Source organism: Salvelinus sp. IW2-2015, linkage group LG35, assembly GCF_002910315.2.
Source record: "Salvelinus sp. IW2-2015 linkage group LG35, ASM291031v2, whole genome shotgun sequence".
Lineage (NCBI taxonomy): Eukaryota > Metazoa > Chordata > Actinopteri > Salmoniformes > Salmonidae > Salvelinus > Salvelinus sp. IW2-2015.
This window is the reverse complement of record NC_036874.1, coordinates 14,777,273-14,801,745: the sequence shown is the minus strand read 5'-3', so window position 1 is coordinate 14,801,745 and position 24,473 is coordinate 14,777,273. Positions and strand designations below refer to the sequence as shown.

Here is a 24,473-nt window from a genome sequence, read left to right as displayed (position 1 = left end):
CTCATAGATATCATCCTAACCAACTTGCCCTCTAAATTCACCTCTGCTGTTTTCAACCAAGATCTCAGCGATCACTGCCTCATTGCCTGCATCCGTAATGGGTCAGCGGTCAAGCGACCTCCACTCATCACTGTCAAACGCTCCCTAAAACACTTCTGCGAGCAGGCCTTTCTAATCGACCTGGCCCGGGTATCCTGGAAGGATATTGACCTCATTCCGTCAGTAGAGGATGCCTGGTTATTCTTTAAAAGTGCCTTCCTCACCATCTTAAATAAGCATGCCCCATTCAAAAAATGTAGAACCAGGAACAGATACAGCCCTTGGTTCTCTCCAGACCTGACTGCCCTTAACCAACACAAAAACATCCTGTGGCGTTCTGCATTAGCATCGAAGAGCCCCCGTGAAATGCAACTTTTCAGGGAAGTTAGAAACCAAGAAATTTGCTTCCTGCAACACAAACTCAAAAAAGTTCTGGAACATTGTAAAGTCCATGGAGAATAAGAGCACCTCCTCCCAGTTGCCCACTGCACTGAGGATAGGAAACTCTGTCACCACTGATAAATCCACTATAATTGAGAATTTAAATAAGCATTTTTCTACGGCTGGCCATGCTTTCCACCTGGTTACCCCTACCCCGGTCAACAGCCCTGCACCCCCCACAGCAACTTGCCCAAGCCTTCCCCATTTCTCCTCCCAAATCCAGTCAGCTGATGTTCTGAAAGAGCTGCAAAATCTGGACCCCCACAAATCAGCTGGGCTAGACAATCTGGACCCTTTCTAAAATTATCTGCCGAAATTGTTGCAACCCCTATTAATAGCCTGTTCAACCTCTCTTTCGTGTCGTCTGAGATTCCCAAAGATTGGAAAGCAGCTGCGGTCATCCCCCTCTTCAAAAGGGGGGAAACTCTTGACCCAAACTGCTACAGACCTATATCTATCCTACCCTGCCTTTCTAAGGTCTTCGAAAGCCAAGTTAACAAACAGATCACCGACCATTTCGAATCCCACCATACCTTCTCCGCTATGCAATCTGGTTTCAGAGCTGGTCATGGGTGCACCTCAGCCACGCTCAAGGTCCTAAACGATATCTTAACCGCCATCGATAAGAAACAATACTGTGCAGCCGTATTCATTGACATGGCCAAGGCTTTCGACTCTGTCAATCACCACATCCTCATCGGCAGACTCAACAGCCTTGGTTTTTCAAATGATTGCCTCGCCTGGTTCACCAACTACTTCTCCGACAGAGTTCAGTGTGTCAAATCTGAGGGCCTGTTGTCCAGGCCTCTGGCAGTCTCTATGGGGGTGCCACAGGGTTCAATTCTTGGGCCGACTCTCTTCTCTGTATACATCAATGATGTTGCTCTTGCTGCTGGTGAGTCTCTGATCCACCTCTACGCAGACAACACCATTCTGTATACTTCTGGCCCTTCTTTGGACACTGTGTTAACCCTCCAGACGAGCTTCAATGCCATACAACTCTCGTTCCGTGGCCTCCAACTGCTCTTAAATACAAGTAAGACTAAATGCATGCTCTTCAACCGATCGCTGCCTGCACCTGCCCGCCCGTCCAGCATCACTACTCTGGACGGTTCTGACAACTACAAATACCTAGGTGTCTGGTAAGACTGTAAACTCTCCTTCCAAACTCACATAAAACATCTCCAATCCAAAGTTAAATCTAGAATTGGCTTCCTATTTCGCAACAAAGCATCCTTCACCCATGCTGCCAAACATACCCTCGTAAAACTGACCATCTTCCGATCCTCGACTTCGGCGATGTCATTTACAAAATAGCCTCCAACACCCTACTCAACAAATTGGATGCAGTCTATCACAGTGCCATCCGTTTTGTCACCAAAGCCCCATATACTACCCACCACTGCGACCTGTACGCTCTCGTTGGCTGGCCCTCGCTTCATACTCGTCGCCAGACCCACTGGCTCCAGGTCATCTACAAGACCTGCTAGGAAGTCCGCCTTATCTCTGCTCGCTGGGTCACGCATAGCAGCACCCACCTGTAGCACGCACTCCAGCAGGTATATCTCTCTTGTCACCCCCAAAACCAATTCTTTCTTTGGCCACTCTCCTTCCAGTTCTCTGCTGACAATGACTGGGAATGAACTACAAAAATCTCTGAAACTGGAAACACTTATCTCCCTCACTAGCTTTAAGCACAGCTGTCAGAGCAGCTCACAGATCACTGCACCTGTACATAGCCCATCTATAAATAGCCAAAAAACTACCTCTACCCCTACTGTATTTATTTATTTAGCTCCTTTGCACCCCAGTATTTCTACTTTGCACACTCATCTACTGTCAAATCTACCATTCCAGTGTTTTAATTGCTAATATTGTAACTGCTCAAAAAAATAAAGGGAACACTAAAATAACACATCCTAGATCTGAATGAATGAACATTCTATTAAATACTTTTTCTTTACATAGTGAATGTGCTGACAACAAAATCACACAAAATTATCAATGGAAATCAAATTTATCAACCCATGGAGGTCTGGATTTGGAGACACACTCAAAATTAAAGTGGAAAACCACACTACTGGCTGATCCAACTTTGATGTAATGTCCTTAAAACAAGTCAAAATGAGGCTCAGTAGTGTGTATGGCCTCCACGTGCCTGTATGACCTCCCTACAACGCCTGGGCATGCTCCTGATGAGGTGGCGGATGGTCTTCTGAGGGATCTCCTCCCAGACCTGGACTAAATCATCCGCCAACTCCTGGACAGTCTCGTGGTGCAACGTGGCGTGTGGTGGATGGAGCAGACATGATGTCCCAGATGTGCTCAATTGGATTCAGGTCTGGGGAAGGGCGAGCCAGTCCATAGCATCAATGCCTTCCTCTTGCAGGAAACTGCTGACACACTCCCAGCCACATGAGGTCTAGCATTGTCTTGCATTAGGAGGAACCCAGGGCCAACCGCACAGCATATGGTCTCACAAGCGGGTCTGAGGATCTCATCTGCGTACTAATGGCAGTCAGGCTACCTCTGGCGAGCACATGGAGGCTGTGCGCGCCCCCCACAAGAAATGCCACCCACACCATGACTGACCCACTGCCAAACCGGTCATGCTGGAGGATGTTGCAGGCAGCAGAACGTTCTCCACGGCGTCTCCAGACTCTGTCACGTCTGTCACGTGCTCAGTGTGAACCTGCTTTCATCTGTGAAGAGCACAGGGCGCCAGTGGCGAATTTGCCAATCTGGTGTTCTCTGGCAAATGCCAAACGTCCTGCACGGTGTTGGGCTGTAAGCACAACCCCCACCTGTGGACGTCCGGCCCTCATAACCACCGTCTATGAGAAGTTCATTTCTCTTGACACCCTCGACCCATTCGCGAAGCGCCGACCACATCTGCGACAACTCTGTGGCCTCCCCGTGATGGTGCCAGTGCCATGCCTCGATCTCCTCTCGCTATGTGTCCTCTCCCTCCCTCTCTCCCTCTGTCAGTATAGAGTTGTTGACGAAGAGAGATCGTCTAGCGTCTTACTAGGACGCTGGAGTGTGTTGAGGGCCCTCTCTGGAGCGGAGGTGGTCTCTCTCGGTGTCACGCGTCTATGCGGAAAATCATGAACCTCTTTACATCTGTCATTCTCCTGTCTTAGTGGACCTTGCTTCTCTGCGCGGCTCACAGGCGCTACATCTTATTCGCATGCTGCATGGACACATACGGGCAGAACGAGCGACTCCACACGACAAAAACACCTTTGTGCTCCATAAACCACAGCTAAATCTTGCGTGATTGAACACAGAATAGCCTATGTGGTGCCATAACCTCGGAGCCATGAGTAACAATGGCGACTACCTGAGACCACGTAGTTGTTGTAGACTGTCTCATAAGCTACAACTAGAGTGAAGCACCAGCCGAATATCAAAAGTGAACCCAAAAAATCAGCAGGGAAGCATAGGAACTGAGAAGTGGGTCTGTAGGTCACCACCGCAGAACCACTCCTTTCATTGGGTGTCTTGCCTAATTGCCTATAATTTCCACCTTTGTCTATTCCATTGGCACAATACAGCATGGAAATTATATTGTCAATCAGTGTTGCTTCCTAAGTGGACAGTTTGATTTCACAGAAGTGTGATTGACTTGGTGTTACATTGTGTTGTTTAAGTGTTCCCTTTATTTTTTTGAGCAGTGTATTTACTTTGCCACCATGGCCTATTTATTGCCTTTACCTCCCTTACCTCATTTGCTCACATTGTATATACTTATTTTTCTACTGTATGTTTGTTTTACTCCATGTGTAACTCTGTTGTTATATGTGTCGAACTGCTTTGCTTTATCTTGGCCAGGTCGCAGTTGTAAATGAGAACTTGTTCTCAAACTTGCCTACCTGGTTAAATAAAGGTGAAATAAAAATGTACAAATATTTAAAAAATTTACGTTGTTGAGCGAGGGCGTGAGCTGACGTTCACCAGCGAGAGAGACAGTTGGTGAGTGCGCGGAACATGACATAAATGGTGATCGAAAACCCCATCTATCAGACAGAACGGTATGAGCAGCTGCCAATCCCCAGGTGCCTGGACAGTGAAAAACAGGGCATGTTTCACCTCAAAGGACCCAGGCACCCTTCATCTCTCTATGGCATCCTATTTCCTACATGGAGCACTACTTTTGTAGTTCACTATCTAGGGAATAGGGTGCCACTTGGGACAGAGCTATGCCGGTCTTTTGGACAAGAACCGGGGTTGATGTGGGTTTATTAGAAAATAATAAAGCACATCTTCAGAACAAGACTGAAATGATAAGTGGTGGGGAGAACGGAGAAGAATAAGACAAACCGGATGGCGGAGAAGCGCTTGAGTCTGGCCCGGTCCAGGAACTGCTTGTACTTTGCAATCTTCCCATCCAGCTCGCGGATCGTTTCAAGCGAACTCTTTTTTTCCTCCACCTTGGCAGGCTGACCGGCTGGGGTGGTTGCGGCACCCTCAGCATCTCCAACTGCTGTCTCCCCATCCCCCTTATCTTCATCTCCATTTTCCTCTTCCTCATCCACGTCCGAGCCGGACACGTCCGAGAAAACGAGGTAGGCGGTCTGCACGGGTGCCAGGTCTTCATCGTTGAACTCGGGCGCCACATTGATCTTGCCGAAGTTCTGCCGGACGTTGGAGAGAATCTTCTGCACCTGCTCATGTTTGTGTTTCTGCTGCTGCTGGGCCTCCTGCTCGGCCGACAGGGCAGCCACCACCTCCTCGCTCTGCTCCTCTGTTGCTCCTTCTTCCTGTACACGCTCTGTAGCTTCTGGTGCCCCCTCCACTGGCAGTATATCCTTGCCCTGAAAACAACACACCAGTCAGTACAACTTTCATAATCATGGCTAGGTTCCGATTCTCCTGAAGTGTGCACTTGCACACTCATTCGACGTGGATTTAAAAATGATGGAAACTCCCTCCAGCCAATGCTTACACCGATCCAATGGGGAGTGTGCAAGTGCACACTGCAGGAGAAAGGGAGAGAATTGGGATGCATGCAGACCATGTGTACATTTCAGATTGAGTGGACAATATTGCTCACCTGAGAGGACCACAACAGAAATACGACTTTGGGTTTTAGCCTCAGTCATTTTAATGTATGCATCGTTGTCCCCGGCTGGAGCAGCTTTATCGATTTTTACTTGTCAAATAAATCTAATAAAAAAGATAGCTTGAACAAAGTCAATGTGACCATGCATGCACTCTTGGCAAGGCCTGTGATGATATTTTACGTTTAGGCAGAGGGTGGCAGACTACAACCAGAATATGTGCTAACATTACTGTTGAGAATGTCTCTTTATTTTCGTATGCGAGGAAGAGAGTTTTATTCCAGCCGTTCGTCCACCTCTCACCTCATGCTCTCCCTCACAGCCAGGGGGTTTTACGAAGAAGGGGATGCGTCCTCTCTGCCAGTCGTTCAGCACCATTTTGGAGACACAGGTAAGGTCTGGCTCACCACCCTGCAACAGATAATGCATTAGGGAAACATGAGAAGGAAATAAAGTAAGAATAAATGGAGTGTCCTTATATAGACCTTATATTCCACTCGGGATTTATGGGTTCTAAATAAGCTAAGTAAGTTTTAGGGTCAAGTGTTGAATTTCAAACTGATCCAAAAAATGGCCCATACAAAAACAGAGTGTATATTTAGGGAAGATAATTTTTACCACACAAAAGATAAATCCTGAATATAACACACACCTTTCAGGACTAAAGTATATTGTGACATTCAAATTCCCTTAACCACAAAGAGTTATAAAAGATCATTCAGGTAGATGAAAGATGGTCAGAATTGAAGACAAGCAGCCCAGGCAATGTAGCCTGGTGGTCTCAGATCTGTGTTGTCTTGCCAATCCATATGGTCATTAGCATGCCAAGCAACAACCATAAGAGCTGGCGATGAAGCACAAACGGATCTGGGGCGAGCAACAGCCTACGGACAATTACCCTGTACCGTGACTTCAGCCCCCATTGATACACTCCAGGGTTATGTTAATTAAGTACCAAACGAGACAACTGACTGAAACAGGGAGGGACTATCCGGTCGTGTCCAATAAGAAACACTTGTTGTTTTCCGTTAAAATATTTTCCAACAGTGTGCACTAATTAATATGACCCAGGCAGTGACCTTGTGGAGTTTGCCCATGCGCATCGCCAGTTTCTCCAGGAAGTCCTCTGGGGAGCTCCAGATGGGGATGCGGTACGTCTTCTGGATGTACTCTGGTTTGGCCCGCTCTAACACTGCCGGGATATGCTCCTCCGGGTTACGGATCTTCTCCACTTGCACCTGGGGAACAGCAGTGAAGCATACAATGACAATGCTACAGGTTTAGACATGGAAGTATTAAAAAAAAATGATCAGGGAGAAAGTTAGATGCACAAATATCATACCCCCAAGACATGCTAATCTCTCACCATTAGGGGAGGTTAGCATTTTGGGGAGTTGGGGGGGGGGGGGAGTATGATATTTGTTCATCTAACTTTCTCACCCATCATTATTCACTATTCATTCAGGACTTTCTGTAATCATGGTAGCATTCACATTAATATACAAGTGTTCAGAAACATTCTATTCACCATGAAAGTGACTCCAAAATGATCCATTATTTACCTTTCATTTCTATTGGGCACAAAATGATCTGAAACGCAACTTAAACAAACAGAAAAGGTTTGGCGTCACAAGCTTGATGAAATCATTGCATGCTGGGAATATGGGACCAAATACTCACCTTTTGACGACCTTATACACAAGTGAATTTGTCCCAATATTTTTTGTCCCCTAAAAGTAATTTCCAAACAGATTACCCAACATGGATGAAAATACCCTCAAATTAAAGCTGACCATCTGCACTTTAACCATTTCAAATCCAAAGTGCTGGAGTACAGAGCCAAAACTATTTTCCACTGTCCCAATACTTTGAGCTCACTGTATAACCCTGCCTGCTCAAATAAAATAATAAAAAATGGTTTACTACAAACAAAACAACCATATAGATTATTGATGGAGAAAAATAACATACCACTCCTTTCAACACGATGTCGCTCTCGCTGTCTTCAGAGGGGTAAACTACACCAGGGCAGTCGATGAGGAAGATGCGTCGCATCAGGGTGATGTACTGCCACACCTGGAAGAAGAGACCGGGCCCAACATCAGCTAAATCACAGGGTCTAATGACTTTCTACTCAGAACCTATTCACAAGAACTCACCGGTTTGGGACAATTTCATTTCATTTGATAATGTAGCAGAAATGAAGACCCTACTGCATCAACATAAACAAAACAGATCTTAAAAAGAGGACAGACCCTCAGAGCGCACCGCAGAACTGTCCACATGTACTTTTCGTCAGCCAACAAGGTGAGTAGGACTAGCGACCAGCAAAAGCACTAGCTTTTGTCAATCTACTATCCCCCATAGTACAAAAGTTGAACTATTGTATTCTGCCATTAGCGGGAAAACACCATTATCAAAAGGGACCGCAAATGCGATTATGCATTTAATGCTTTTATTATAAAGGTGCATTTTTATGGTGAAAATTATCTTCCTCAAACTTGAAACTCAGTTCTACAGCTGCACCATCGAGAGCATCCTGACTGGTTGCATCACCGCCTGGTATGGCAACTGCTTGGCATCTGACCGTAAAACACTACAGAGGGTAGTGCATACGGCCCAGTACATCACTGGGGCCAAGATTCCTGCCATCCAGGATCTATATAATAGGCGGTGAAGTGGAAAGCCCAAAATATTGTCAGAGACTCCAGTCACCCAAGTCATAGCCTGTTTTCTCTGCTGCCGCACGGCAAGCGGTACCAGAGTGCCATGTCTAGGACCAAAAGGCTCCTTAACAGCTTCTACCCCCAAGCCATAAATCTGCTGAACAATTAATCAAATGGCCACCGGACTATTTACATTGACACCGCCCCTCCATTTGTTTTGTACACTGCTGCTACTCGCTGTTTATTGTCTATGCATAGTCACTTCACCCCTACCTACATGTACAAATTACCTCAACTAACCTGTACCCCCACACACTGACTCAGTACCGGTACCCCCTGTATATAGCCTCGTTATTGTTATGTTATTGTGTTACTTTTATACTTCATTTGGTAAATATTTTCTTAACCAACAGTGCAGTTCAAGAAGAGTTAAGGGCTTGTAAGGAAGCATTTCACGGTAAGGTCTACACTTGTATTTGGCGCATGTGACAAATAAAGTTTGATTTGAAGTCGCCAAAAAAGGTATGCATCGTTTCTTGCCTTACACTGGGCATCATTCACAAGTGATAGGCTAATATTGTAACTCAAACTATTCTTGATTTAAATATTCTTTACATATACTAAATCGAATCTGAAATGTATTTTGATTTACAATGGACCATTACCATACACCTGTCTCGAAACAAATTTTCATGCCTGCCAGGTAGGCTATACTCCTGTTGCAAAGACAAGCAATGTGCTTAATACTAGGAAAGTTGAGATATAAATATAGTAGACCTAGCCTATAGAAAGCTGATGGGATCCTCTTATTTTTAATAGAAGCCATCATTCTGTTTTCTCACGCAGTTGCATAGCCTATAGAAATGTTGACACTGAAAAGTCAAACATTTTAAAATACCTTTCAGACGGATGCAACGCTCTTGAAAAAGCTAAACTATTGAGGGGTGACCACCGGACATTCAAACGCTTTGATGCCAATAGTCATAACGCATGGAGAAGAAAAGGCGCAAATTAACTGCAAAAGACTTGAGAAGAATTAAACGTCAAGCTACCAGGAACCCATTATCCTCCAGCGCCACCATATTCCATAACTGTAACCTACCTGGAGTGTCCAGAAGTACAAGGTGCTCAGAGACATGGCCAAGGTCAAGAAGGCTGAAACACGACCACCACTGAATAAGATTCAAAAGTTGAAGCGTCAAAATTGAAAGATCTGTCTTCAGGTATGTTTTTTTTTGTTGCCCAAAGGTTTTATGGACAGATGAAATGAGAGTGACTCTTGATGGGCGGGCCCGTGGCTGGATCAGTAATGGACACAGGGCACCACTTCGAGTCAGGCGCCAGCGAGGTGGAGGACGGGTACTAGTATGGCCTGCTATCATTAAGGATGAGGTAGTTGGACCTTTTCGGGTTGAAGATGGACTGAAACTCAACTCCCAAACCTACTGCCAGTTTCTGGAAGATTCTTCCTTCAAGCAATGGTACAGGAAGAAGTCGTCAGCATTCAAGAAGGCCATGATCTTCATGCAGGACAATGCTCCATCACATGCATCCAAGTATTCCACTGCTTGGCTAGCCAGCAAGGGCCTCAAAGATGCCCCAATAATGACCTGGCCCCCTTCCTCACCTGACTTAAATCATATTGAGAACTTCTGGGCCCTTCTCAAACCTGAGGGAAGACAATACACCTCTTTGAACAGCATTTGGGAGGCTGTGGTTGCTGCTTCAGCAAAAGTTGATCGTGAATAGACAGACTCCATGGATGGAAGGCTCATGGCAGTGATTGAATATTTTTGAAAGGCCAACATTTTTATTAATTGTCATTTTGTGTTACTTATCTGTTACACTTACTCTAAAAATGTAGAATAAACAAGTGAGTTGGGGGAAATTATTTTTGTAATTTAGTTGCTTAATAATTGTGCACACATATATTCCCCTGAGAAAGACAAAACTCACTTTTCCTTTGTTAAACACTCAGGTTTGAGGTAAATAACATTTGATTGACTGAAACCACTGTGTTTGATCAACAATAAAATGAATCCTGAGGAATACAATTTGCCTAATAATTGTGCACGCAGTGTACACTTGTCTGTCCAATGCATGTACATAGCTTGCCCGCTCCATAGCAAGCGGCTCTCTATCCATTGGTGAAGTAATTTAACGTATCGATTTCAGAGGTTTAAAAGGAACCCCAAAATAACGGACGAAATTGGAAAATTATTTAATTTCCAACCCCTGGTAAGAAGGTCTCCTGCTTTTGAGAGGAGCTTGCTACTGTACTGAGAATCACATTGCTTTCTCTTCTGCCTGAAAACCAATACTCATATCCCCATTTGGACGACGGAAGGAAATATTTTACAAGCTTCTTTTTTTTTTTAAACACAGAAACAAACGCATTGCACATCCATTCAAACAACCGGGGTGTGAGAGAGTTAGAGACAGGAGGGCCAGCCTAATGCTGAACAACCTTGTTTGGCCACAGACAGGCAGACAGACGCTAGCAGCCTCTGGCGAGAGCCACCTTGCATTGGGCGATAAACTCTCGCTGGTTACGCGCCGATCTGATAGATCCCAAAGGGGAGAAAAAAAAAAAACTTGGATCTCGTTTGCACGCTCACAGCTCTGGCAACAGACGGCCAACTCCGATAGCATCACCCTCAGTGGGGTTTCCAGACCTCCAGATCCACCGTTTGGTTCCAAACAGGATGAACAGGTCCAGAGAGAGGAAATGAAGGATGAGGGTTACTGTTTCTTGCTTTTTGGCCATGTCTCTGCCAGGTATCAGACGTGTATAATCGAGGCGGAGGGTTTAAATACATATACTTCAGCGCATCGTTGAGAAGTTACTTAGGATATAAGTAGCACACTGATAAACAAACAATGCAGCCTGCAACATTCTATTCTGTGCTCTCTCTTAGCAATCAAGGGAATTGCGTGAGATCGTCCCCCCCCCTGCATTGGCCATTATTGAGATTACATGGACGTATGTACATTGCTCATCATGACACCCCAGGTATCAATATGGGCTTATGTTCAAGTGTTTTTATTTTAAAAAGGTATTTTTGAGGGGAACAATACCATACCTTGGTCTCACCGGCGATGGGTGCCACGTTGCAGACCTTCTTGGAGCGTAGCGTGTTGATGACAGAGCTCTTTCCCACGTTGGGGTAGCCGATGAACCCAACGCTGATCTGCTTCTTGTCTGTGTGGAGCTGAAGAGGCAAAACAAGTTAAAATAGCAGTTTCCTGAACAACAGTCTATACTTAACCTGTCTTCAATTCCGGACAGCAACAACTCCAGACCACACTTTGATGTAGGCCAATACTAATAAAACATGTGATCACGTAATCTAAAAAAGCTTGTTTTCACCAGCAGAAAATAGCTACTGGAAGCAGATAAGTCTACACCATGGATCAAAAATCTGTCAAAACCAAGAGGTAGGCATAAATATTAGTCTCTAAACTTTTTCCCCAAAAGGTAAAATTCTAACAGCCATTTCTTTTTGTACAACCCGATCATGGCAACATTGGTATGTTTCCTACTCAACACAGTTATCTTAAACCCAACAGAGAAAATGTCAGCGATATACCTTTCAACTTGATTTATGTTAACTAAGCCTGTGCTCTCCTCTGAGCATCCAAGGCCCTGTTTTATGGCTCGTGCGTACCAAAAATAGCTCGGCAGCAGATGTGAGGACCCCGAGCGGAGCCGTATGCTCATAAGGGTGTTTAGAGTCGGGTGCCATGACAAAAGTTGGCCATTTGTACCAGCCTCTGCTCCTTAGGGACCTACTTTTGACCAAATGGGGAGGTTAGTTCGGTCCGTGTGGAGTGGGGGACTCGTGTGTGAGAAGGCGGTGCCTACCTTGCCAAACTGCCTGAGGAGTTGGATGAGGGAGCCCTTGCCGAACGAGTTGGTGAGGCTGGCATGGAAGGCCAGGGTGGGGTACTCGGCAGAGAGCACGGCTACCCAGCGTTTCTGGTTTGAAGACAAAACAGACAGACCTAAGTCAGACAGACATGGACATACATTTACTCTATGTGAAATGTTAGTTTGCACAGCACGTGTGTCAGTATGAAAGGAAAGTATGTCGATAGTAGTCTACAAACCAGGCGAATGTCAAACACATCAAATATCCTGCAAGTACGCACAATTCAGTTGGCCATTGAACAATTTATGTCTAGAAATGAATCATTACTCTAAGGGTCGGGCAGCATCTTCTCTGATGCTGATGGAGTAAATAATATATGAGGGGTGGTTACACAAGATTAGCACTGAAGAATAACCCATTTAACACAGGCACAAACAATGTGTCATTCCAATGTAAGTCTGACATTCATTCATAACAGTGCATCTCTAGTGTATTCTACTGGCACGACAGCAAGATCCTGCAGCACATCACGAAAACAGTTGGCGCGGACACCATCCTTCCTGTTTTGGTGACCCCCGAATCCACACACATGTTATTTGAGGCCACAAGCTATCCTTTGTCAAGGTAGAGCAAGCATGATACGGGATTGAAAAAATAAAGAGTTGTGGATAACTACTTACATAAAACTCCCGAGAACATCAACTCACTCCAGAAAACAATTGGCATAGAAGGCATTGCCAGTCTTTGATCAAACACTAGTGAGCCAAACCAGACTGGTTTATTTTCCATCTGCCATAGTTGCTGGAACCGTGTTGAAAAAGACAATGTGAAAAGAAACTCAGCTGAGTACAGTTTGGGCCGGCACAATAGAGTGAACGGGGTCCATGTGTAGGCTTGGCCAGAGGTGTGGACTCGAGTCACACGACTTGGACTCGAGACGGACCCAAATCACAATGATGACTTGAGACGCGACTTGATCGAAAATAAAACTTGAGACTTGGAGCCTTAAGACTCTGGACTCGACTTAGACTTGGAAATTATCTGGGCAGGTTTTTGTCACTACTCACCATGCAGCCAGACAGCATCGCACTTGAAATAAAACTGATTGGCTAGTGAAACGCACACTCGGCCCTCTGATTGGACCAGCAAGCTCTCAATCAACACAGGTCGGGTGGGGGCGAAGCATCAAGCAACAATTATTAGCATAGCTGGTCTTACGGTATGTCAAAATTGCTTGGAATTGATAATTGAGTTTCGAAGCTTGCATTAGGTATTTGTTGCTAAATTAATTATTACATAAACAAAATAATGAAAAGGGCTGTCTGGTAGCCTCAATGGTCACAAAATCGTTTGTCTGTAGGACTATAAAAAGGTTCTATCTGCACAAAGCATAGTTCTGAGATATTGGGCATCAGATTTCACATACTAGATATCAGAACTGTTTTGTAGTGAATAATAATTTTTAAAACCCATTAAAAAGGTCCTCACCATAAAAAGGTACCTAAAGTACAGAGTATCAAAATCCTGCGACATTAGAAAATTATTGACCATCTGCAATTGCAGATAGATCTTCATGACTCAGAAATGTCAATCTTTGTTCAGCCATAAGTTTGACACTTCACCTATGTTCAGTTTTTATGAAGCCTTTAGCTATTTGAATACATAAATTATAGAATAGCACCATTTTACCAAAATATAAAACATACATTTCTTTATTTTTTCTTTTATTTATCCGTTATTTTACCAGGTAAGTTGACTGAGAACACATTCTCATTTACAGCAACGACCTGGGGAATAGTTACAGGGGAGAGGAGGGGGATGAATGAGCCAATCGTAAACTGGGGATTATTAGGTGACTGATGGTTTGAGGGCCAGATTGGGAATTTAGCCAGGACACTGAAGTTAACACCCCTACCCTTACAATAAGTGCCATGGGATCTTTAATGACCTCAGAGAGTCAGGACACCCGTTTAACGTCCCATCCGAAGGACGGCACCCTACACAGGGCAGTGTCCCCAATCACTGCCCTGGGGCATTGGGATATTTTTATTTTTAGACCAGAGGAAAGAGTGCCTCCTACTGGCCCTCCAACACCACTTCCAGCAGCATCTGGTCTCCAATCCAGGGACTGACCAGTACCAACGCTGCTTAGCTTCAGAAGCAAGCCAGCAGTGGTATGCAGGGTGGTATGCTGCTGGCAAATGTATTATGATCAGACGAATTACTGTTATCACTGAACAACGATGTGACATACTTGATTTTTTTTATTTGTACCTTTATTTAACTAGGCAAGTCAGTTTAAAAACAAATTCTTATTTTCAATGACGGCCTAGGAACAGCGGGTTAACTGCCTTGTTCAGGGGCAGAACAACAGATTTTTACCTTGTCAGCTCGGGGATTCGATCTTGCAACCTTTCGGTTACTAGTCCAACGCTCTAACCACTAAGCTACCTGCCACCCCTTTAAAGATTTCTGACACCGTTTTTTGCTTGTGTGCCATTATTGCTGGTTAGACTAGCCTAAAACATACAGTGCCTTGCAAAAGTATTCACCCCCCTTGGGGTTTTTCCTATTTTGTTGCATTACAACCTGTAATTTAAATAGATTTTTATTTGGATTTCATGTAATGGACATACACAAAATAGTCCAAACTGGTGAGGCAAAAAGTATTATTACCTGTTAAAAAAATATATATATGAAAAGTGGTACGTGCAAATGCATTCACCCCCTTGCTATGAAGCTCCTAAATAAGATCTGGTGCAACCAATTACCTTCAGAAGTCACATAATTAGTTAAATAAAGCCCACCTGTGTGCAATCTAAGTGTCCCATGATCTCAGTATATATACACACACCTGTTCTGAAAGGCCCCACAGTCTGCAACACCACTAGCAAGTGGCACCATGAAGACCAAGGAGCTCTCCAAACAGGTCAGGGACAAAGTTGTAGAGAAGTACAGATCAGGGTTGAGTTATAAAAAAATATCCAAAACTTTGAACATCCCACGGAGCACCATTAGATGCATTATTACATTGTTTTTAAAGAATATGTCACCACAACAAACCTGCCAAGAGGGCCGCCCACCAAAACTCACAGACCAGGCAAGGAGGGCATTAATCAGAGAGAAACCAAGAGACCAAAGACAACCCTGAAGGAGCTGCAAAGCTCCACAGCGGAGATTGGAGTATCTGTCCATAGGACTAGTTTAAGCCGTACACTCCACAGAGCTGGGCTTTAAGGAAGAGTGGCCAGAAAAAAGCCATTGCTTAAAGAAAAAAATAAGCAAACACGTTTGGTGTTTGCCACAAGGCATGTGGGAGACTCCCCAAACATATGGAAGAAGGTACTCTGGTCAGATGAGACTAAAATTGAGCTTTTTGGCGATCAAGGAAAATGCTGTCTGGCGCAAACCCAACACCTCTCATCACCCCGAGAATACCATTCCAGGATGTTTTTCCATCGGCAGGGACTGGGAAACTGGATCAAAAAGCGTGTAGACTTCTGCCTGAAGCCCATACACGCCGCAGTGTACATGTTGGACCCCAAGCATCCTGGCAAGAGCATCCTGTCGGGTGCAGCGATCAACAAGGCCTATGGTGTCATCACTACCGTGTCTCGCCACCTTGGCCTGGATGACAGCAAGGTTCTTGGCAGTCTGGCAAAGTACACTTCCAAGCAAGGGCTTTGGGATGGAGATGCAATATGGCAGTCGTGCCAACATATCTCATCAGCCACCTGGTCATAGGGACTTTGTGGATCTGAGGTTCTTTCCCCTGTTGCCTCCATCATCCTCCAAATCCCACCAACATCAGCCACCTCAGAGCGCAACTGGTCCTTGTTTGGGAACACACACCAAAGCACGCAACAGGCTGACCAAGACAAGGGTTGAAAAATTGGTCGCCATCCAGGCAATTTTTAGGCTTTTTGAGCCTGACAATGAGCCATCCTTAACAAGGTTGGAATGTGACGTTGAAGATGAGGCCTCAGAGTCTGATGTTCAAGAGGTGTACATTGAGGAGGTCCAGAGAGAAGACATGGAAGCCTGAGAGGAAGACAACCAAAGCTTTAGTTTCTAGACTATCATTTTACAGATGTATGTTGAAAACGTTTTTGGGAGATGCGATGGATCAGTGGGGATCATTCAATATTCTCTTTCTTTTGATGTTCAGTGAAATCATCCCATGTTATGAGTCAACTAATTTAATTCAAGTTCAATTTGTATTCTAAATAGTTTTTTATTTCTATTGGAAGGATTTAATCATTTGCAATTATGTATACTTATATTTCTGTCTCCAACATGATATGGTAAATATATCCAATGCAAAAAACATCTACATTTAAATGGTATTAATATTAATTCCCTTATATTCCCGTTAATTCCCATATATTTCTGTTAATTCCCACGGAAAGTTTCCACCTCTGAATATTCCCCAAAATGTGCAAACCTAGTTGTCCGTGGCTTATGCCTACCCATACCACAACCCCACCGCCACCACGGGGCACCATGTTCACAACGTTGACATCAGCAAACTGCTCGCCCAAACACAACACCATAAACGCCATCTGCCTGGTACGGTTGAAACCGGGATTCATCGCTGAAGAGCACACTTCTCCAGCATGCCAGTGGCCATTGAAGCTGAGCATTTGCCCCTGAAGTCGGTTACAACACCGAAAAGCAGTCAAGACCCTGGTGAGGGCGACGAGCACGCAGAGGAGCTTCCCTGAGACGGTTTCTGACAGTTTGTGCAGAAATTCTTTGGTTGTGCAAACCCAGTTTCATCAGCTGTCCGGGTGTCTCAGACGATCCCGCAGTTGAAAAAGCCAGATGTGGAGGTCCTGGGCTGGCGTGGTTAAGCGTGGTCTGCAGTCGTGAGGCTGGTAGGACGTACTGCCACATTCTCTAAAACGACGTTGGATGCGGCTTATGGTAGATCATTTCATGTTAATTTATCTGGTAACAGCTCTGATGGACATTCCTGCAGTCAGCATGCCAATTGCACACTCCCTCAACATTTGAGATGTGTGGCATTGTGTTGTGTGACAAAACCGCACATTTGGCCTTTGAAAAAGTGTGTAGGCCTTCTTGTTCTTTACTGGCTTTGAATTGTCCCCAGCACAAGGTGCACTGTGTAATGATCATGCCGTTTAATCAGCTTCTTGATATGCCACACCTGTCAGGTGGATGGATTATCTTGGCAAAGGAGAAATGCTCACTAACAGGGATGTAAACACATTTGTGCACAACATTTGAGCATATGGAACATTTCTGGGATCTTTTATTTCAGCTCACGAAACATGGGACCAACACGTTACATGTTGCATTGATATTGTTGTCAGTGTAATACGCATACACAATAATTATTAGCCCCCTACACATGCATTTGTCTCAGGATAGAGTAAAGGGATCTCTTACCGTGACCCAGGTAGGGATAAGGTCACACTTGTTGAGCACGAAGATCAGATGCTTCCAAGGCTTCTCCTTCCTCATGTAGGTCTCGATGCTCTGCGAGCGCGTACCCATGGGGTCGCGGGCATCCAGCACCTGTATGATGACGTCTGACGAGTCTATCACCTGTGGGTTAAGGAGTGATATTGAGAGAGGAAGACAGAGTCAGGGTTTGGGCATAACCAGGAGTGAGAGTTCGTAGTTGATCTAAACTCATCTCAAATCACTATATTTCAGAAGAAAAAAATTCAGTGATATAAAGGCGCAAGCATGACTGTCACTGTGGTCCATTTTTCCTCTATGGCAGTGACTGAGGATGCATGACTGCAAAGCCTAGTCAGACTGGCCTGCTTTTTCTTACAGGTGATACGCTCGCGTATTCAACCTCATCACTGCCTGCACACCCCAGCTCGCCATCACGGCTAAATAACATTTTAAAACTGATAGAGGTGCACAGAAAGAATGGAGAGAGAAAAGCAGATGTGTAGACTAATGGCTTGTTAGGGGATGCGGATGGCTGCTCACAGCTGTCACACGTGGTACTATTGGATGACGCATTCTGCTCTGACATATCGGACATCACGCTCTGAACATTGATATTCTATTTGTAGGAAGCGTAGGGATGCATTCTGTCATTCATTTCGATATGAGAAACATAGTGGCAAGTTTGCATCCCTGATACCTGCACCGTACACAGTATCTATTAGGAAATATCAAGGTGAACTAAAATAAACATTCCTAGATCAGATAGAAAGATGCTGTACCTTGTAGAGTTCTCCCCAAATCCTCTTCGACTGGCCCTTCTTGAAGATCTCCTCACGAGCGACCTCTCTGTGTGTAGATTACATACAGTGCAACAGGTGCCACACCCCAACATTAACCACAGACTGGAACTGCTCATGTGGTCCAACATACAGTCTAAAGCTAGGCTATATTATCAAAACAAAGAAAATGGAGTATCTATCATGGAATTGGGGTAGTAGTAAATAGAAAATGGTTAGTAGTTATTGATATACCTGAAGAAGCCCAGTACGTTTGGAAGGCATTGTCACTGTCAGTCAAAGTGACATCAGTGACAGTAGCCAGTGACAAAATGAACAGGCGCTACTGCACTCACCTGACCCCATCGTCCTCTGTGACCAAGTCGCGGTCCTTCTCAGTGCTGTAGGTCTGTGCCAAGACCTCAGCCTGTTCTGCCAGGTCCTTCACGTCTCCCACCATCAGGCTGGGTCGTTTACGCTGCGCCTTGGGCCCGAACGTGGTCTCAAAGCCTTCGGTGTCCAGGATGTGTACCTTAGAGTTCTGCAGAAGACGGTGGCCAAGGGGATGAGACGGGGAGAGATAATTTAGACAGAATTGTTTGACAGACTGCACTGGTTAGATAACAGGAGGAGAAACAGGGGCTTTTGCAATCTATTTGAGAGGCTATTCTATCACAGCTGCTTCCTGAGAGAAGCAACAGGAGGGAGACATTAGGAAGACAGACAGGGGGAAGACTTTACGATAGATGTGAAAGATGGATGTGGAAATGTGGGACGATAGATGCGATTATGTCTGTGCTGTACTCTCTTATTATGGTCTTCAAATGGGTGTCTGAGCTCTATAACCATAAGTGTCCTCAAAATGTCTGCAAGTTGTTCAGCTGCCTTACAGACAAACCACAACCCAGGGGGCTGGAGAGGAGCAGTTCTGTGCTCGCCCAACAGATTTACGGCCGCCTGCGTTGTATCACAGAGTGTGGCTTTGTAATGCTGCATGCAATGCAAAATAAATGCTTCCGCTAAAGCAACAGTTTCTTTCTCTCCCTCTCTCTCGTTGCGAAGAAACAAGCAGAGTAAAAACCCAACGGCTTGGAGGGGGTAACAGTTGGAACACAACTCTTGTGTGGAACAGTAGTAGAGAGAAAGAACAGTGATGTAGAATTCCATGTGTGTTCCGTGTGAGGTATAGGTTAGGTTATAACTAGTTGGAGCAAACTGCAAAGCTTTATGCGACGGAGCTGGTGGCCATGTTCCAGGGGTTCTACCAATAAACAACGGTGGAGAACAAACACAGCACACAGAACCTCAAGTATGCAGTGAAACTGTCAATAAACTGCATTGTCTGAGCCAGATCTGATTAGGAGTTAAATTATCCTCCGACACAACCGTAAAAGGTAGCCTTAGTCCTATTGCAACACGGAGAGAGAGAGAGAAAACAAACAGTTTTACGGATCTTGTCAAAAGCAACGATGTTTAAGATTTCAGCTTCACCTTGACCATCCGCCAGGATGTTTTAGAGGTTGTTCTTTCTAAAACGATGTGTCCATCACCTCCAGTTTCATTCTTCCACCCCTTCTGGTCTTGTTTTGAAGTATTCTAATGCTAAGCCTGGCTTTTTAAATTAAAATCGAACAGTAAATGACCTTTTTTTCTTCCCCTTGGGGGGGGGGGGAGCAAAAACTCCAAATACGTGCTACTGACTGAAGACAGAAACTATGGTGAAAACATCACCATAAAATAGAATAAGAGACCTGACAAAGACCTTGGCGAGAATACTCAGCCAACAAACAGTGAAGATCAGGAACAGATCAAAAGATAGAGTACCAAAATTGGCATCCAATTAAAAATGATTTATGCAACATATCTGGACTTGCTCACATTGCTTTGGCATGGGGTTCAATTCCCTAAATGGCGTAAGACATAAAATGGCAGGAGGAAGGAGGAGTGGGGAAAGGAGGGAGAGTAAAAAAGGAAAAGGCCATTCATTTCCAACAGCTTTGAGCGTCTTGAAAGGTCTTGCACGCATATGGAGCTATTTAGAAGGGAAAGAACACAGAAAAACTCAGTCAACAACAATGTTCAGAGAGAACATGAAGAACTGGACAGAAGTATTGTTTGTAGTCTTTTGGGGTGTTTTTTTTTTTAGCTGGGCGAAATGGACAATAAGTCATATTGTGATACATTTGACCATGTTGCTCGATAACAAATACAAGAACATTCACTGCACATTAGTGGGCTCTGGACAATTACCCAGTAAGACAGAGATGGCAGCCTCTGATTAAAAGAGCTATTATTTCACGTAGCATATACAGGGAATGCATGACTAATATTTTGATATGAAACCTGTCAAAATAAGATCCAGAATGATCTGATTTATTTTTGGCTCTTCAGAGAATTTGATGACATCTTTGTTCATATTGGCTTATAAGCTAAATTATTCAAATCCCGATGGAAGTGCAAACTCAAAACATTTTGCTAGATTGATAACTCAAAATATTTGAGTGTTTATATATAGCCATGTAGGATCATTTATTAATCCATCAGTAAAAATGTAGGCTAATGTCCTACAACAACAACTTTCCAGTGCCAGGCGTAGGCTACTTGATGTTTCTAAAACAGTAGTAGCTTAAAAAACCGTAATTTGCCTGCAGTAGCATTTGTCAACGGTCATATGGTTGTGCTTCTCAGAATGCATCTCTCCCTCCACCATGCGCACAGCTCACACAGCAGCAGGCCGCGAAACAGGGACAGGCAGATACTTTCATAGCAGGAATCAACATAATGCATAGGCTATTACGGTTGAGAAAATAATGGTTTTAGAGTAATCTACAGGAACATTGTGTAGCAAAATCACCCGGGGGCGCAAAGTTGGCCAACTGCATCGAACTCTCTCTTGCAAAACACAACTCGATACAGGCAGGTTGGTTCATTGTGAAGCGGAGCAAAACGAGCGGGAATAGGCCAGTTGGAGAGGAAGATCCCACCTGACCTGTCAACCCGTGCATTTTTCACCTCACAAATACAGCCTGGTTAAACCGGAATGAACGCTCAGTCTGGTGTATCCAGGCTCTAAGAAATAGGCTACCTGAAGAAAACAGAGTAATGATTTTACAATAAGTTAACTTTCAGCATAAATAAAGAGAAGGGCACTCAACTTGTACAGCACTGACTCAGATGACTGATGATTGGTTAAAATAAAAGAATAAGATGATAGTTGGAGTTGTATTGTTAGATTTCAGTGAAGCCTTTAATTTTATTGATCATAAATTGTTATTGAAAAAAAACTCACTTGCTATGGCTTTACATCACCAGCCATCACATGGTTGCAGAGTTATTTATCCAACAGAACCTAGAGAGTGTTCTAACATCAGATACAGTATATATACAAAAGTATATGTGGACACCTCTTGAAATTAGTGGATTCGGCTATTTCAGCCACACCGTTGCTGACAGGTTATAAAATACGAGCACACAGCCTCCCGGGTGGCGCAGTGGTCTAGGGCACTGCATCGCAGCGCTAGCTGTGCCACCAGAGACTCTGGGTTCGCGCCCAGGCTCTGTCGCAGCCGGCCGCACAATTGGCCTAGCGTCGTCCGGGATAGGGAGGGTTTGGCCGGTAGGGATATCCTTGTCTCATCGCGCACCAGCGACTCCTGTGGCGGGCCGGGGCCAGTGCGCGCTAACCAAGGTAGCCAGGTGCACGGTGTTTCCTCTGACACATTGGTGCGGCTGGCTTCCGGGTTGGAGGCGTGCTGTGTAAAGAAGCAGTGCGGCTTGGTTGGGTTGTGTTTCGGAGGACGCGTGCCTTTCGACCTTCGTCTCTCCCGAGCCCGTACGGGAGTTGTAGCGATGAGACTAGATAGTAATTACTAACAATTGTATACCACGAAATTGGAGAGAAAAGGGGGTAAAAWWTTTTTTTATAAAAAATACGAGCACACCGCCATGCAATCTCCATAGACGAACATTGGCAGTAGGACGGCCCTACTGAAGAGCTCAGTGACTTTCAATGTGGCACCGTCATAGGGAAATCAATGCTACAGCATACAATGACATTCTAGATGATTCTGGGCTTCGAACTTTGTGGCAACAGTTTGGAGAAGCCCCTTTCCTGCTTCAGCATGACAATGCTCAGGTGCGCAAAGCCAGGTCTATACAGAACTGGTTTGTCAAGATCAGTGTGGAATAACTTGACTGGCCTGTACAGAGCCCTGACCTCAACACCATCAAACACCTTTGGAATGAATTGGAACGCCGACAGCGAGCCAGGCCTAATCAGCCAACATTAGCGCCCAATCTCACTAATGATGAAAGTCCTCGCAGCAATGTTCCAACATCTAAGTGGAAAGCCTTCCCAGAAGAGTGGAAAATGTTATAGCAGCAAAGCGGGGACCATATTAATGCCTATGATTTTGGAATGAGCTGTTCGACGAGCAGGTGTCCACATACTTTTGGTCAAGTAGTGTATGTGCAGTGCGGTGTCCCTCAGGGCAGATGCCTTGGGCCGTTACGCATCTATTTTTTTTTATACAAATGATTTGCTACAAAGCTATAAAGACTGTATGCAGATGAGTCCACACGCTACATTTCAGAAACCAAAGCCGGAGAGCTCACTGAAATTCTAAATAAGGAGTTAGTTAGCATCAGAATGGGTGATTCATAATAAACTGGTCTTAACTACATTAAAACTAAAAGCATTGTATTTGGTTCAAAACATTCTCTAAGACCTAAACCTCAACTGGAGTTGTACATAAAAGGTATGACCATAGGAGTTTAACTTCCTCAACTTGCTCTAGGTATTACATTGGATGGTCAAGTCATTGACAAAGTTGTGGTGAAGATGGGGAGGGTTATGTCTGTTATAAAAAGATGTTCTGCGTTTGACACAAATCAACTGTACTAGTTGTTCAGGCTCTGCTCTGGTCCCATCTTGATTACTGTCCGGTAATAGGGTCAAGTGCAGGAGAGAAAAACCTAGCAAAGCTGCAACTGGCTCAAAACAGAGCAGCACGCCTTCCCCTTAACTGTACATACAGAACTAAAATAGACAACATGCATGCCAGTCTTTCTTGGTTGAGGGTTGATGAGCGATTAACTGCTTCTGATCTACTTTTTATAAGAAATATTACTGACGAAAATTTGAGGTCGACCAATTCTGATATTTCAACGCCGATTATTCAAGGACCAAAAAAGACGATACCTATTAAAATCGGACGATTACTATTTATTTATATATACAGTTGAAGTTGGAAGTTTACATACACTTCGGTTAGTCAGTAAAACTCATTCTTCAACCACTCCACAAATGTCTTGTTAACAAACTACAATTTTGGCAAGTCGGTTAGGGCATCTACTGTGTGCATGACAAGTCATTTTTCCAACAATTGTTTACAGACATTATTTCACTTATATTTCAGAATATCACAATTCCAGTGGGTCAGAAGATTACGTACACTAAGTTGACTGTGCCTTAAACAGCTTGGAAAATTCCAATAAATTATGTCATTGCTTTAGAAGCTTCTGATAGGCTAATTGACATCATTTGAGTCAATTGGAGGTGTACCTGTGGATGTATTTCAAGGCCTACCTTCAAACTCAGTGCCTCTTTGCTTGACTTCATTGGAAAATCTAAAGAAATCAGCCAAGGCCTCAGAAAAAAAACTGTAGACCTCCACAAGTCTGGTTCATCCTTGGGAGCAATTTACAAACGCCTGAAGGTACCACGTTCCATCTATACAAACAATAGTACGCAAGTATAAACACCATGGGACCACGCAGCCGTCATACCGCTCAGGAAGGAGACGCGTTCTGTCTCCTAAAGATGAATGTACTTAGGTGCGAAAAGTGCAAATCAATCCCAGAACAGCAGCAAAGAACCTTGTGAAGATGCTGGAGGAAACAGGTACAAAWGTATCTATATCCACAGTAAAACGAGTCCTATATCGACATAACCTGAAAGGCCGCTCAGCAAGGAAGAAGCCACTGCTCCAAAACCGCCATAAAAAAGCCAGACTATGGTTTGCAACTGCACATCAGGACAAAGATTGTAATTTTTGGAGAAATGTCCTCTGGTCTGATGAAACAAAAATAGAACTGTTTGGTCATAATGACCATCGTTATGTTCGGAGGAAAAAGGGGGATGCTTGCAAGCCGAAGAACACCATCCCAACCGTGAAGCACGGGGGT

General features: G+C 44.4%; 1 protein-coding gene across 2 annotated transcripts in view; it reads right to left on the bottom strand.

The window, feature by feature from the left end:
- Positions 1-24,473, bottom strand: part of LOC111959174 (nucleolar GTP-binding protein 2) — a 40,363-nt gene that overhangs the window by 3,181 nt on the left and 12,709 nt on the right. For both annotated transcript variants that reach the window (XM_023980654.3, XM_070437471.1), the window contains 9 exons: positions 18,644-18,828; positions 18,291-18,357; positions 17,494-17,652; positions 12,075-12,188; positions 11,293-11,421; positions 7,515-7,619; positions 6,623-6,781; positions 5,847-5,954; positions 4,804-5,297 (listed from right to left, as the gene is read on the bottom strand). In XM_023980654.3, coding sequence (XP_023836422.1) covers positions 4,804-5,297; positions 5,847-5,954; positions 6,623-6,781; positions 7,515-7,619; positions 11,293-11,421; positions 12,075-12,188; positions 17,494-17,652; positions 18,291-18,357; positions 18,644-18,828 — 1,520 coding nt within the window. The remainder of the gene's footprint in view (positions 1-4,803; positions 5,298-5,846; positions 5,955-6,622; positions 6,782-7,514; positions 7,620-11,292; positions 11,422-12,074; positions 12,189-17,493; positions 17,653-18,290; positions 18,358-18,643; positions 18,829-24,473) is intronic.